We start from the raw sequence: 12,614 nt of genomic DNA on the forward strand, positions 1-12,614 counted from the left end.
CACCCGTACAATGCGGGTGTTTTGAGAGTTCTGCAAGATCACGGATGTGGCACTGGCCTGCCACTTAGAGGGTGCTCATGAATGTTCAGTGCATCAGAGAAACAGGGCCCCCAACCACGCCAGGGCCCCCCCCAATACCCACTCCATTTACACTCAGACGCCAGGTTTATTTTTAGAAAAAAAGAAGAGCAAAGTTTATTGAAATGTCAAGCTACATTTGAAAAATCAAAATCCAAATCCTGGAGACATACATCAGAAAATGGAAAATGTTCACTTCCACAGAACCCCCTAGATACAAGCTCCCTGAGTACATCACCCAGGCACCGTCGGGTCAAAGCCATCCCCTCGTCCATCCCTTGTCCACAAGGGGACACCAGCAAGCCAATCATGCAGTTCACTTGCAAGTTTTCCACAAACACCAAAAGTTTCTCAATGACAATGTGAAGTCACAGCTGCTCTTCTCTGAACCCCATTCTATGTAGTCAGCACCAGTGAATGGTGGGTTTGGCATCTGAATGAGGACCTCACACATCTTTGGGCCGGGGCACACATGGGGCAAGGGCTGCAGCAACAAGGCATCTGTGGCCACATTCAGAGGCTTGGCCCTCCTCCCTGCCTTTTCTCTTTAGTCTTACTTAACCTAAAGGACACACTGGATCAACTTGGTAAATGAACACAGTCAAAGAATTAGCCTTAAGAGATAAGGGACCAGATGATACTCCCAAAGCCGGTTAGGCCCTTCAACACATAGGTGTGTGTGTGTGTGTGTGTGTGTGTGTGTGTGTGTGCGCGCGTGTGTGTGTGTATACATTGCTACACTAAGATATAGATCTAGCCCTATGGGTATATATACGCATGTATGGCTATATAGAAAAACTATGCCAATACTAACCAAACAGAACTTTGTAAGCGGTCATCCCAAAGCTGTAATCCCACACTGGGCTGTGCGCAAAGCCATGCATTAGACCATATGAACCAACAGAAGACTGACTTGGCTCAATCTCTCCTATCTGTGGCCCTGCCTTGGTGAGACAGGGGAGAAGAGAGAGGTTGCCTCTGCTCAAAACATGAGTGGCTTCTTCATAGGAACAGTCGTTGTCAGGTGAAGCTGCTGAAGATGGCCATGGAAATGAAAAACAGACCCCTTATGCTTTCTGGAGTAAACTGGCATCACATCTCACACTACCTTTCTCCTTTGCCAGTTGCGGCCAAGTTGCCCAGACCCTGGGAGCCTCCAGGACACGGTGGCATTAGAGGCTCACCGGCTGGGGGTGATGTGGCCCCACGCAACTCAGCCTCCAGAGACCTGCTCTTTGTCAGGGGTCTGTCACTGGAGTGGACCCAAGTGGCCATGTCCTTAGGACATCTCTTGGCACCAGCTATGCTAGGTGTAAAGTTCTCCACGTGAGATGACGCTTGGGGAACCAAAAACAAACTGGAAAGAACTAGGTAGAACAAGTTTAGTGGCTCTGCCCACCCTGAGGACAGAGCCACTTACACCGCAGAACCACCGGGGGCCTCAGGTGCGTGTGGGGTTTCTGGAACTGGCTCTTCGGGGCTCAGGCGGGACTGGAACTTCTCCAGCTGCTCTGGGCTTGCCAGGGTCTTCAGGAGGGTGTTCTCACGCTCCAGCTGGGAGTTCTTCTCCACCAGCTCCCGGATCTGCTCCTTCAGGATCTCCACCTCCTCTCTGACTGCATACATCAGATGATTCTTCACCAGATCCTGCCAGAGAGGGGAATCACAACAAAGCCATCCAGGAGCCATCACGGCCCCTCTGCAGCACCTTCACCCTGCTGTCTAGGCACCTGTGCTGTCCCTCGTGCCACTGGCCCTCCCCCCAACCTCCCCTATCAGCATCCTGGCCTTGCAGCCCTATTCCTCCCTTTCTCCAAAGCACTTAGACCCACTCAAGAGAGCTGCCCGACTGGACAATGCCTGAGCTGGGAGCCCAGCTTTGAACTACACAGGATGCCTTCTGCAAGTTTCTACTGACTTTCAGAGCTGGCCACTTAGGAGCCACTTCTGTTGGTTGCTGGTGGTCGGCTCTATATCCGTTTCTACATAAGGTCCTGTTGCTGGCTGACCACCTCTCAGGGAGGACCTGCTAGGCACCCCATAACGTTTGTCTGCTGTACACATCTTCCCCAGAACAAGATTGGCTCTTTTGGAGACTCCTCCTCTTCAAATGACCCAGCACACCGGTTGCATCTGTGGTGCAACCAGACAGGACACTGGTGGCCCTGGGGGAAGGTGCCAGGATTGCTGCATCCTCTCTAAACCTGATGATTGCACTGGGGGTAGGGAACTGTGTCACTGGGCACTGGGGGCACAGTGAAGTGGTTGCTGACTGCTGGAGGCCCCAACCCCCTGCAGTCATTTTGACTGCCACCTGGAGTATGACCTCTACCTAGTAAGGAGAGGGAGATGGGGAGGGGTGCTCTGTTTCTTGGTTCCTCCCAACTCCTGACCCTAGCCCAGGCTCTGCGGAGGCACTGCAGTGCAGTGGCATCCAATGAGCTCCTGCCCCTGCCAAGTGCGGGGATGCAGACAAATTCAAGAGTCTGAGCTCCCTGCCCTGCAACCTCCCCAGGAGGGAGCTACAGGCTGCTGCAAAGAGCGGGAGGAGAAAAGGAGGGGGTCCAGCAAAGGCGACTGCAAATGCCCTAAAAGGTGCCGCTATGTTGGGATGCTACTTAGGGGCTCCAAGGGCATAGGAAGCAGGCCGTTGGCTTCCTCGGGCTCTTGCCTAATGGCTTTTGCACCCACCCCCTCAGTCCTGCCCGAGTTACATAAGCGGCAGCTAGGTCTGGGGACAGGAATGACGCAGTGATGCCACTCACCATGGCCTGCTCAATCTTGTTGTCTATGGCCACCACGCTGGCTCCAGAGGCACTGCCAAAACAAAAAGCAAAGCGACTGCGTTACCCACTTGGTTCCACTCTGAGTACCTGGCAGCTGCAGCCAAAGTCCTCCATCTGCCCCAGCTCTTCCTCTCTCCCACCTCCCTGGCCCGGAGTCCCGGGCACTTTGTTCCCAGGCCCTGCAGGAAGCTGCACCTCCCCACCCGGGCCGGCTCCCCGCCGCGTGGAGCAGCGCGCGGGTCCCGGGGCGCACCGGCGAGCGTGGTCTGCTCGGCCGGCCCGGGCGACAGGCAAACAATGGGGGCGCGCGGCCTGGGGAGTACCCCCGCAGCCAGCCCATTCCGGCGCCGGCCCAGAAGGTCCCGGGTGAACCTACCGCGCTCCGAAGCTAGCTAGGAATTCCTTCTCGGCTCGGAAGCTTCCGGCCTGCTCCCCAGCGACACACGGCGCGTGGCCAGCCCTCTGCCCAGCCCTGCCCGGCCCGGCCCCGCCGCCCCTCTGCCTCCGGCTGCCTCCGCCTCGGGCTGCAGCAGTTCGTTCTCACGGCGCATCGGCCGCAGGGACGCTCCGACGGCGGATCCCAGCGCGGCGGTGACCCCCCTCCCTGCGTCCCCTACCCCCGCCCCTTCCCAGGATGCTGCACCGCGGGGAACGGGGGACCGGCGGCGCACGGCTAGCTCGGTGATCCCGCTCGCAGCCCAGCCCCCGCCGGCGCCTCGGCTCGGGAGCTGCGGCCAGTGGTTACCTGTTATCCAGCTTAACGGAAACCACATCCCCTCCAAGCAAGGAAGAGAAGAAGGAGATGTTGAAATTGTGCAGCTGATAGACCGCCACCTCCATGGGGGTCTGATACATTTCGGCGTTCATAGCTCGGGCTGCTTGGGCGGGCTGGGCGGCTGGCGGCTGCTGGAGCGCTGCACAGGGCTGGGCTCTGCGAGTCGGGCCCAGGGGCTAGGAGGGGGGCGAAGGCTGCCGATGGGACGCAAAGCCAGGCAGGCGCTTCAGAGTTGAAGGGAAGTGACTCGAGGGGTGTCACCTAGTGTGTCACAAACTCCACAGCCGCCAGTCCAACCCAGACTCGGAGATATTTCGGCTCCTGCTTCTTTATATAGGAGGAGCTGGCTGCGTCACATGGCGTCAGGGGCCATGCAAATGAGTCCTGTACCGGGCTTTGTGGTCCAGTTAAACCACATCCCCTCCCTGAACCTTAAGCTAGGACTGTAAACAGTTCAGCACTTTCTTGTGCCAACTGGCATCTGCAGAGAGGGCTCTGGAGATTGGTAAAAATCAAACTGGCGCTGATTCTTGAAGAAAGAAGTCCAAATGCCCTAACAAGAGCAGAAAGCATTCAGTAAAGGGTGGCGCTGGTTTTCAAAGCTCTTCTTCAGGTGTCAGCCGGCACACCCCCATGGCTTTGCAATGCCATCATACACCATGCTCCCTGGGTACCCACCCTCACCATCAGGAGCCTCACCTTCTTCCTGCCGCCTGCCTTCTCAGCCGCTCTTCTGCACACACACTTTGTCATCTGCATGTCCCCTCACCCAGCCCGCTGGCCTACACCCAGTCCCAGCCCCTATACACTCACCTCCTCCTCCTTTGGATGTAGCCTTCTGTGTACTGACACATGCACAGATCTGTGACATGCTCAGGATGCAGCTGAACTAATCTGCACCTCAGTGTGCATGTAAGGAGAGGAGAGTGTCCAAGAACTCCAGTGAGCCGGGGGAACATGTACCATGGGGAGGCTGGGGCCATGTGGGTGACAGAGGAGGTGGGGGAGGAGATGGTAGGGGAATGAGTGCTGGAGTGACCACAAGACAGGGCCCTTTTCCTTTGATCTCCATACCCTACTCTGCAGAAAAAATACCTTCCACATTATCCAGGATTTCATGTCCCTATTTTTAAAAACAATATTTCCTTACTTTCCTATAAACAGCAAACTACAAACCAAGGCTATATATAAATTATCCCAGGAAAACACCTGCCCTGTGATTCGCCCAGCCACAGGTAAGAAAGGCTACTTCACTTCAGGAACAGATTCCAAGTTAGGAGGAAAATAAGGTGGTTGTTGCCTACCAAGAGTTACATATGTTTCCATGAAAATTTGTTTTCATTCTTTTCAGTCTCAAGCTTAAACCAAATAAAAGTCTGCAGCGGCTAGAGGTCCTTTTCTCCTGATGTTTCCTAAGCAAGGCCACCTGGTGGACAGAGGCGGAATTGCAACCAGAAGGAGCAATCTAGACAGAACAAGGGACAGGTGATGACCCAACGGCAAGGATTATTGACATGGACTCAGGCCGTGAGGAGAATATCGGGTTCCACCACATACACAATAGTTTGGATGAAGTTGGGGCCAGTACCCATGAATCAGTTTGTGATTCAGGCAGTGGTCCAAAGAAATACCCTAATGCAATCATGCTCCTGGAAAAGTACTGGGGCCTCTTATCAGCGAAGAAGGTAATTACTATTTGCCTGAGGCTATTTCTCCTAACCAGGTGCCTGGCACCGACACCCTGGCCAAGGCCCCAGTTAAGCCCAGTCTTAAGGCCTTGATTTTCTCCAGGCTGCCAGTGCCATTGTGCCACCGAACAGCCAACATTTTTGCCACTATGAAATGGGGCTCCCACTGGATCCCACAGGTGGTAACACACGCACAAGGGGCCGTTCTACTTGCAAAGGGCTGACAATAGAACTATCTGAGAGAACCTACTGTGCGCAGGCCCAGGATAGTGTATGTCTTCACCCTAGTTTAGGTGGGAGATAATCCCAGTCTCTGGATATTATGTTACCTTTAGGTCATAAATTCTCCCAATTTTGCATTCAACTGTGTGTAGTTGGCAGAACAAACCACAGACTATATTTGTAGGTCATCGAGAACACTAGCTGAGGAAAAATAAATACTTTTCTTAAATCAGAAGCTTAATTGATACTGGAATTCCCTGATAGAGTAATCTGCCCTCTGTGCCACAGGGAGCTTTCCTGGCCCCAGGAAAGAGTCGAGGAGGTTTCATTGGCTTGTAAATCTTTCCTAAACTAACTATTGCTACCCACCCCCAAAATTCCAAGTGAAATGATGAAAAGAAAGAGGGAGAGATAAATAAGCTGGGTTGGCAGAGAAAAAACACCACCAGGGAGACAAGGCATAGGACAGAAGAAAAAATAGCTCCTTCCATGGGGACTCCCTTATATGGAGTCAGAGGCAAAGAAACCAAGGCGGTTTGGGAAGGGAAAGGAAGAGAAGTTTGCTAGCAAAGTTGCGTTTGAATTGTACGTTAATTATGCTTTGATTAAAAATAAGCTGAGTTTGGGGCGCCTGGGTGGCTCACTCTGTTGAATGTCTGACTTCGGCTCAGGTCATGATCTCGTGGTTCCTGAGTTTGGGGCCCCACATCAGGCTCACTGCTGTCAGCGAGGAGCAGGCTTCTGATCCTCTGTCTCCCCTCTCACTGCCCCTCCCCCGCTCATGCCCTCTGTCTCTAAAAAAGAATAAACATTCAAAAGAAAAGAAGACTGTCTTAAAAAAAAAAAACAACTGAGTTTGAGACCTACCGACCATGTCTACCATTAAGTGAGCACCAGCTATGGGCCAGACATTTGTGCCAGCTGTTCCACAAAACCTGTGGTGTAGGCACTGTCACCATCATTTCACAGATGAAGAAACCAACGGTCTAAGAGGCTACCTTGTCCAAGGTAGCACAGCTAGTAAATTACAGAGCTGGGACTCCAATCCAGGTCTTCCTGACCCAGAGACCAAGTTTGTTCCTACTGCATTTAGGAGTGGGGTAGGGGGTAGGTGTGTTGAATAAGTGAATCAATGCAGTTGGGGGGCTGGGTTGCAGGTGCCCAAAAAGCAGTAAGGAAGAAGAAAGGATGAGGGGCAGGACATGTGCCCCTAGGATGCCAGCAGCAGTACTGTTAGAGAATGGTCCAGAGGCTGACTTTGAGCTCCGTCAGCACAGCTGGCTTTTCTGACACTCATGGCAGGGGACAGCAGCATCGGGGACCAGAAGAATATCCAAAGTGTCCGTGTGAAATTTATAGTGGGCTGGGCTCACCCACATCATTTCAAAAGGCAGCCACACAGTCCTCAAAGAGGGCTCACTCTGTCTAAGGAAATAGGAAATATTAATCCAGCCCGGTGGCTCCTGCAATGACAAATATGTAGTCGGGGTATACGATACCCCAAATAAAGTAAGTAGTCTGAGAATAATCACAGTACAGGCAAACCTCCACTTCCTAGGGCCCCACTAACTAGCATCCTTAATTAACTTTTTGTTGTTGTTGTTTCATATTCCTGCTATGCTCAGCTTTTAGGAGAATGAAGCCAGGCACAAGAAAACAAGCTCCTACCAGGGATTTAGTTTTACAAAACAACTTCGAAAGGATGTCCCACGTTCAGCCCACTCAGCCCACGCTCAGCCAATCTCTCATCCCCTCTATACCTCTAGTTTTGCCTGCTGCCAGGCAAGTGAGAAGTGATCACCTTGAGGCCTTAGGATCCACCATTAGCAAACAATGAAACAAGGGCTGGATCCCAGGATCCCAGAGTTCGCTAAGGCAAGACAATGGACATAAAGGTCCCTGTAGAGAGATTTTTTCAAACAAGGGCAGGTAAGAGGGGGAGAAGAGAAGAAGCAGGAGACTCCAGAAGGTTTTCTGCTTAACCCCTGGCACACTAGAAAATTCCTCTGCCCAGAATATCTGCAAGAAACCTCACAGTGAGTGGAGGCTTGTGCTGTATGAAGTATCTATGATCTGATCTAACTTTTCTGAGAAAGTGCTGATCCGAGGGGCTCTCTGTGTCCCTATGTCCTACGGAGGTAGGCCCCAGGTAGGAAACCGTGGGCTAGGGATTCACCAGCCCAGCGACCTGTGTGCATATATCCAAATTCCCTTTCTTCTGTCCTACACTCGACAGGCTGGGCTGGACCCAGAGCCAGCACAGCAACGGCGGCTGGCTGATGAGCCAGGTCCTTTGCTGACTCACAGGTCTAGCCCCAGTGGCCACGGGATTCGGCAATTAAACAGACACAGCTGCCCCCTCCCTCTCTCAGGGGTGACTTGTAGATGCAGGGTGGCATACAGGAGGACAGAGCCAACTCCCTCCATTTTAGGAGGGCCTGGAAGCTGACTTGTTGAGCTGGAAGAAGTGTCTCAGCATTCCCACCGATATGTTCCACTTCAAAAGCCAGACTCTCTAGGACAAGAGCGCTTCCTACTTGGGGTTCCCACGGGATGGTGGGACAGAGACTGGGTAGTCTGGGCCACAGAAGGCGTGGGCCAGATTTCAGCACGCTGGTGAGGGGTGGGGAGCTGACTTGGGGTGGGTGTGGTAGGGTTGGGGGTGGCGATGAGGGGGAACATCTCACTTCCCTTTTTGTCACACTTGAAGCATTGTGTACCATGTAGCCCAAAGGAAACTATTTATAGGCAAGTCTTCCTTATTTTCTACAGGGAATGTTCCACCCAAAGATTCGGCAATGGTGCCAGCAAAACACAGGGTCCTGTGTCAGGAGAAGCGGAAAAAGACACGACATGAGAGGTGCAGGACAAGCCACAAAGCAAACACAGGGTTAGGAGCTGGAAAAGGAAATCAAAAAGGATATTGAGCACTGGAGCATTAGCACAGTTAATGGGGTGGCTGCAAAACAGCCCTCCCCTCTTATTCCTCCACCCCGGCCCCCTTCCGGCTGAAGCTCTGGCTACTACTAATTACTTACTTGTCCCTTTTTCTGAAGAGGCTGGGGGAATAAGGAGGCTGAAATGCCATCGTTTAATTTGTCCTTGCTTCTGTCTTATCTTCTCTCTTCCCCTCTGCTTCCCCCTCCAGTGCGGAAGACCATAGACAGGAAGGCCACTGCAACTTACATCCTTACTTTGGCTTCATGGAAAATCCCCAAAGTCCAGAAGGAGGGAAGCAAGAAGGAAAGACGGGGACAGAGAGAGCGCCTTGTCCTCTGTGGGTCATGTGAACTGCCCTGCATGGCCAAGGCCCAGAACCCTGACTTTTGGGGGGGGGCAGGAAAATGGTGGGGGAGGATGCGAACACAGATGCAGAAGGCGATGGTAGGAGGGACCCCAAGGAGAGTCCTGGTGGAGATGGATACTCTCTTGGAGAAGCAGTTCTAACCACTGATTTGGGCCAAGCCCTGACACCAAATGACGACAGGAGCAAATGAATCGTGCCTTTCAGCTCCCTCCGGGACAGGGTCCCATGTGAGCTTCACAAACAATCTCTGAGTGACACTAGGGATGAGAGGCAGAACCAAACCCCATTCTGACAGGGCGGGCCTCCCTGCTCACCCTCATTCAGAGGAGTTCAAAAAGCGCTCTTGTCGAATCATCTTGGTCACCCCAACTTTGGCGGCTAACTCTGAGGGGAGGCAGTTCCTCCCGGTGTTTTGGAAAGACTGGAAGTATTGGCCAACGTTAGCCAGGAACACTGTTTAGCTCAGTGGATCTTAAATCTTATGAACCTTGTGTCAATATTTATGCCTGTCTCCTTTCCCCTTATGCCTCGCAGCTGGGAAAATTGACCTCCATCATTTTTCTGAGCCCTCATCTCATTTTCCACCCTCCCCATTACCCATCTCCTAGCATGAAATAGATGTTCCTGAAAAAGAGACTGCAAAATTAACCTTAGTCAATAGAATCTCCTCCTCCTCCTCCTCCTTTTCTCTCTCCGTGTTGCCATTATCATTCAATTCAAGTCAGTTCAACTCAATTCAATTCAAAATTGACTGAATGCCTATTTAAAGCCTAAGGCCCTTTTGGGGGGGGTGGGGATTTAAACAACCAAACAAACAAATTTTTGACCAGTCAAAAATTGTGCTTCCTTCCAGAATATCCTGGGCCTGCAGCAAATTCGGGAGTCTCCCTACTTGGTTATATCTTAGTGAAATGTCTGCTTCAGGAAAAAGCCCAGGACTTGAGGGTGTCTGGAAGGGTAGCTTGGGGTTCAGGAGGGCCACAACCACTGCCATCCCCAGGCATCACTTCATTCCTCAGAATTGACTGTGCTTTTTTTTCTCCTCACCCTGACCGTTGGGCCATGCCCATCTAGACGGGGATAACACAGCTGCCGCAGAGCTTGGACTTTTGGACCTACGTAGCTGCTCTGACCTTGTAGCCTAAGTGCCAGTGCCTCTAACTCAGATTCTCTTCCTTAACCCTCAACATTTGTAAACTAAGGAGTTTGTAAACCTTGTTTGTAAACAAAGCATAGATATTTGCTCTCTGAGTTACCACTGCCTACCTTCCGAGAAGGGTGTCCATGTTTAGTGTGGGGATCACCTCTACCTGCCCACTTCTCGGTCTTCCTTCTTTGGCCAGCTCCTCTTGGTCTTAACCTTGGTTAAGGTTAACCTTGGGAGGCTCACCCTCCCAAGCCTGCACCATCTTCAGGCAGGCGGAAGGCCTCCCCTCCCCCAGTCACAGCCCACCCTCTGGGAAGTCCTAGCCCACTGCAACCTGCTCAGGAGCTGGGAGAGAAAGCGGCAAGAACATGGCCGCCCTTCACGTTTGCACCAACCCTCCACCAGCCGACCCGAGCCAGGGAGACCCTGGCAGGGCCTCTCCCTGTCCCTTCTGCTCTGTGGAGCAGCCCCAAGAGCTAAAATTCCAAGCCATTTTTTCTTGGAATGGGTTGCCAGGGTTACTTTGAGTGGTGTATGAAGGACTCAGGGCTACTGGTAATGCGTGGAAGACAAGAACCAGGAGGATCTCGCTGGGGATGTGGAGCCGGCCGACAAGAAGCCAATGAAGAGGCCAGGGCCTCCAAGGTGGAGCACCTGGCTCCATTGTGGGCCCTGCTATAGAATGGGTGACCTTTGAAGTGGTACAGGTTTCCTGGGGAACAAAACGCCAGTAATAATGCCAGCCTCTTTAGGTGCTTGGGCTCCTGGGCCACGATGGGCAAGCATTATGAGCCTCCCAAGGCTCTAGCGTTGTATGCCCCAGGCCCGTGCTTACCTCATAGCAGAGCTATTCACCAAGGGCTCACTTGAGGTAGCTCCTTGATCCTCTGTGGTGGGATTCTCTGACTTGTGAAGAGGGGCTCTGCAGATTGCAAAGGGCCTCCCCACTCTCCAGCTACCCCCAGAAGCCTCGGAGGTTCCTGGATGGAAAGGAGGCAGCCTAGCTTCGGTGAGGCCAGTGGCAGGAGGGGGCAGGGGACACGCTACTGGCACCAGAGAAAGGAAGGAGCGATACAAGGCAAAGCTCCTCCCTGGGCAGCCCCCACCCTGGCCATGGGAACAGTGCCCGGGAGCTCAAAAGAGTGTTTGTTGGGAGGGTTAAGGAAGGCCTCCCGGCTCGGTTTGAGAATTGCTGACAAGGAATATACATACCTTATCAGGAAGAAAGAGAAGCACAGAGGCACACACATCCATGCAAACATTTCTCTCAGCCTTTCACCAAGTCTAATTCATAGAGATAGGCAGGAGAAGGACATTATGCATATCTTCTGTCTCTGTCTCTGTCTCTCTCTTGGCTATTGCCAGCTTCCTCCTGACCCCAAATAAGTAGTAAGACAACAGGACATGGCAAGATGGCAAGGCAGGACACTCTAGACCAAGCCAGCGTATCAAAAGACACAGCCTTGGGGGCTCCTGGGTGGCTCAGTCAGTTGTGTCTGACTCTTGATTCTGGCTCAGGTCATGATTTCATGGTTTCTGAGTTCAATCCCCGCATCGGGCTCTTCACTGACAGTGCAGAGCCTGCTTTGGATTCTCTCTCTCTCACTCACTCTCTCTCTGGCCCTCCCCTGCACTCTCTCTCTCTCAAAAACAAATAAATAAACATTAAAAAAAAGATGCAGCATTGGCTCTCCCTGATATCCAGGGCCGGCTGCATGCTGTGCAGAGTCATAGGTGATAGGGTTCTTGGGAGAAGCATGGAGGGGCAGTCAGATGGGTACAGGGGGAACCAGTTGAAGCCTCCCACTGTACACCAGGAACAGGAAGCCCTCGTGCTGCCAGGTGCACAGGTTTCAAAGATGTCGATCACACATTAAATTAAAAGAAAAATAAAAGCAAGCACTGCTTGTATGCAATCATATGAACGCCAAAGAAACGATCCTCACAGGTTCCTAGAAGAAGACCGTCCTAACTACAGCCGGTCGTAGCACAGATGCTATGTGACTGGTTACCTGAGAAATGTGATTTAAAGGGCACTGAGAAAAAATCCTCTCAGTACAAGATGTCTGCCTGACCTAGCTGCTCTACTGCCTAACGACATCACCATCTGAGTCATACTCTTGGGTTCTAATGATCATTCCTGGACTTCTTTACAATTTGAGGAATTAAGAAAGGGTTTTTTTTTTTTTTCTCCATGAAAAAGCCCTGGGAAAGTGCCACATTCTGCCACGATCAGTTATGCATACTTAAGTATGAACTCAATTTTCATATTACTTTCAACAGAGTGGTCAGGGGCAGATCAGCACTGGAAGACAACTGGACACACAGCAGGTAAACCTTGCTTGGTGGGCTGCAGAGGGAAAGAAATGGATCCTTATTAGGTTTTTATTTATTTTTTTAATTTTTTAATGATTATTTATTTTTAAGAGAGAGAGAGACAGAGAGACAGACAGAGAGACAGAGCACGAGCAGGGGAGGGGCAGAGAAAGAGAGAGACATAGAATCTGAAGCAGGTTCCAGGCTCCTAGCTGACAGCAGCAAGCCCGACGCTGGGCTCAAACTCACAAGCCGTGAGATCATGACCTGAGCCGAAGTCGGACACTTAACTGAC

General features: G+C 52.0%; 1 protein-coding gene across 6 annotated transcripts in view; it reads right to left on the reverse strand.

Annotated features, from left to right (window-relative positions):
• Window positions 1–629: 629 nt before the first annotated feature.
• The window catches only part of TSC22D3 (TSC22 domain family member 3), a 62,038-nt gene continuing 50,053 nt past the window's right edge, over window positions 630–12,614 (reverse strand). For 2 of the 6 annotated variants that reach the window (XM_043571300.1, XM_043571299.1), the window contains exons 3-4: window positions 2,844–2,895; window positions 630–1,725 (exon numbers count right to left, since the gene is read on the reverse strand). In XM_043571300.1, coding sequence (XP_043427235.1) covers window positions 1,495–1,725; window positions 2,844–2,895 — 283 coding nt within the window. In that variant the 3' untranslated portion in view covers window positions 630–1,494. The other 4 variants (XM_043571298.1, XM_043571297.1, XM_043571301.1 and 1 more) reach the window with 4 other exon arrangements.

The sequence above is a fragment of the Prionailurus bengalensis genome, chromosome X, assembly GCF_016509475.1.
Source record: "Prionailurus bengalensis isolate Pbe53 chromosome X, Fcat_Pben_1.1_paternal_pri, whole genome shotgun sequence".
NCBI classification, from domain to species: domain Eukaryota; kingdom Metazoa; phylum Chordata; class Mammalia; order Carnivora; family Felidae; genus Prionailurus; species Prionailurus bengalensis.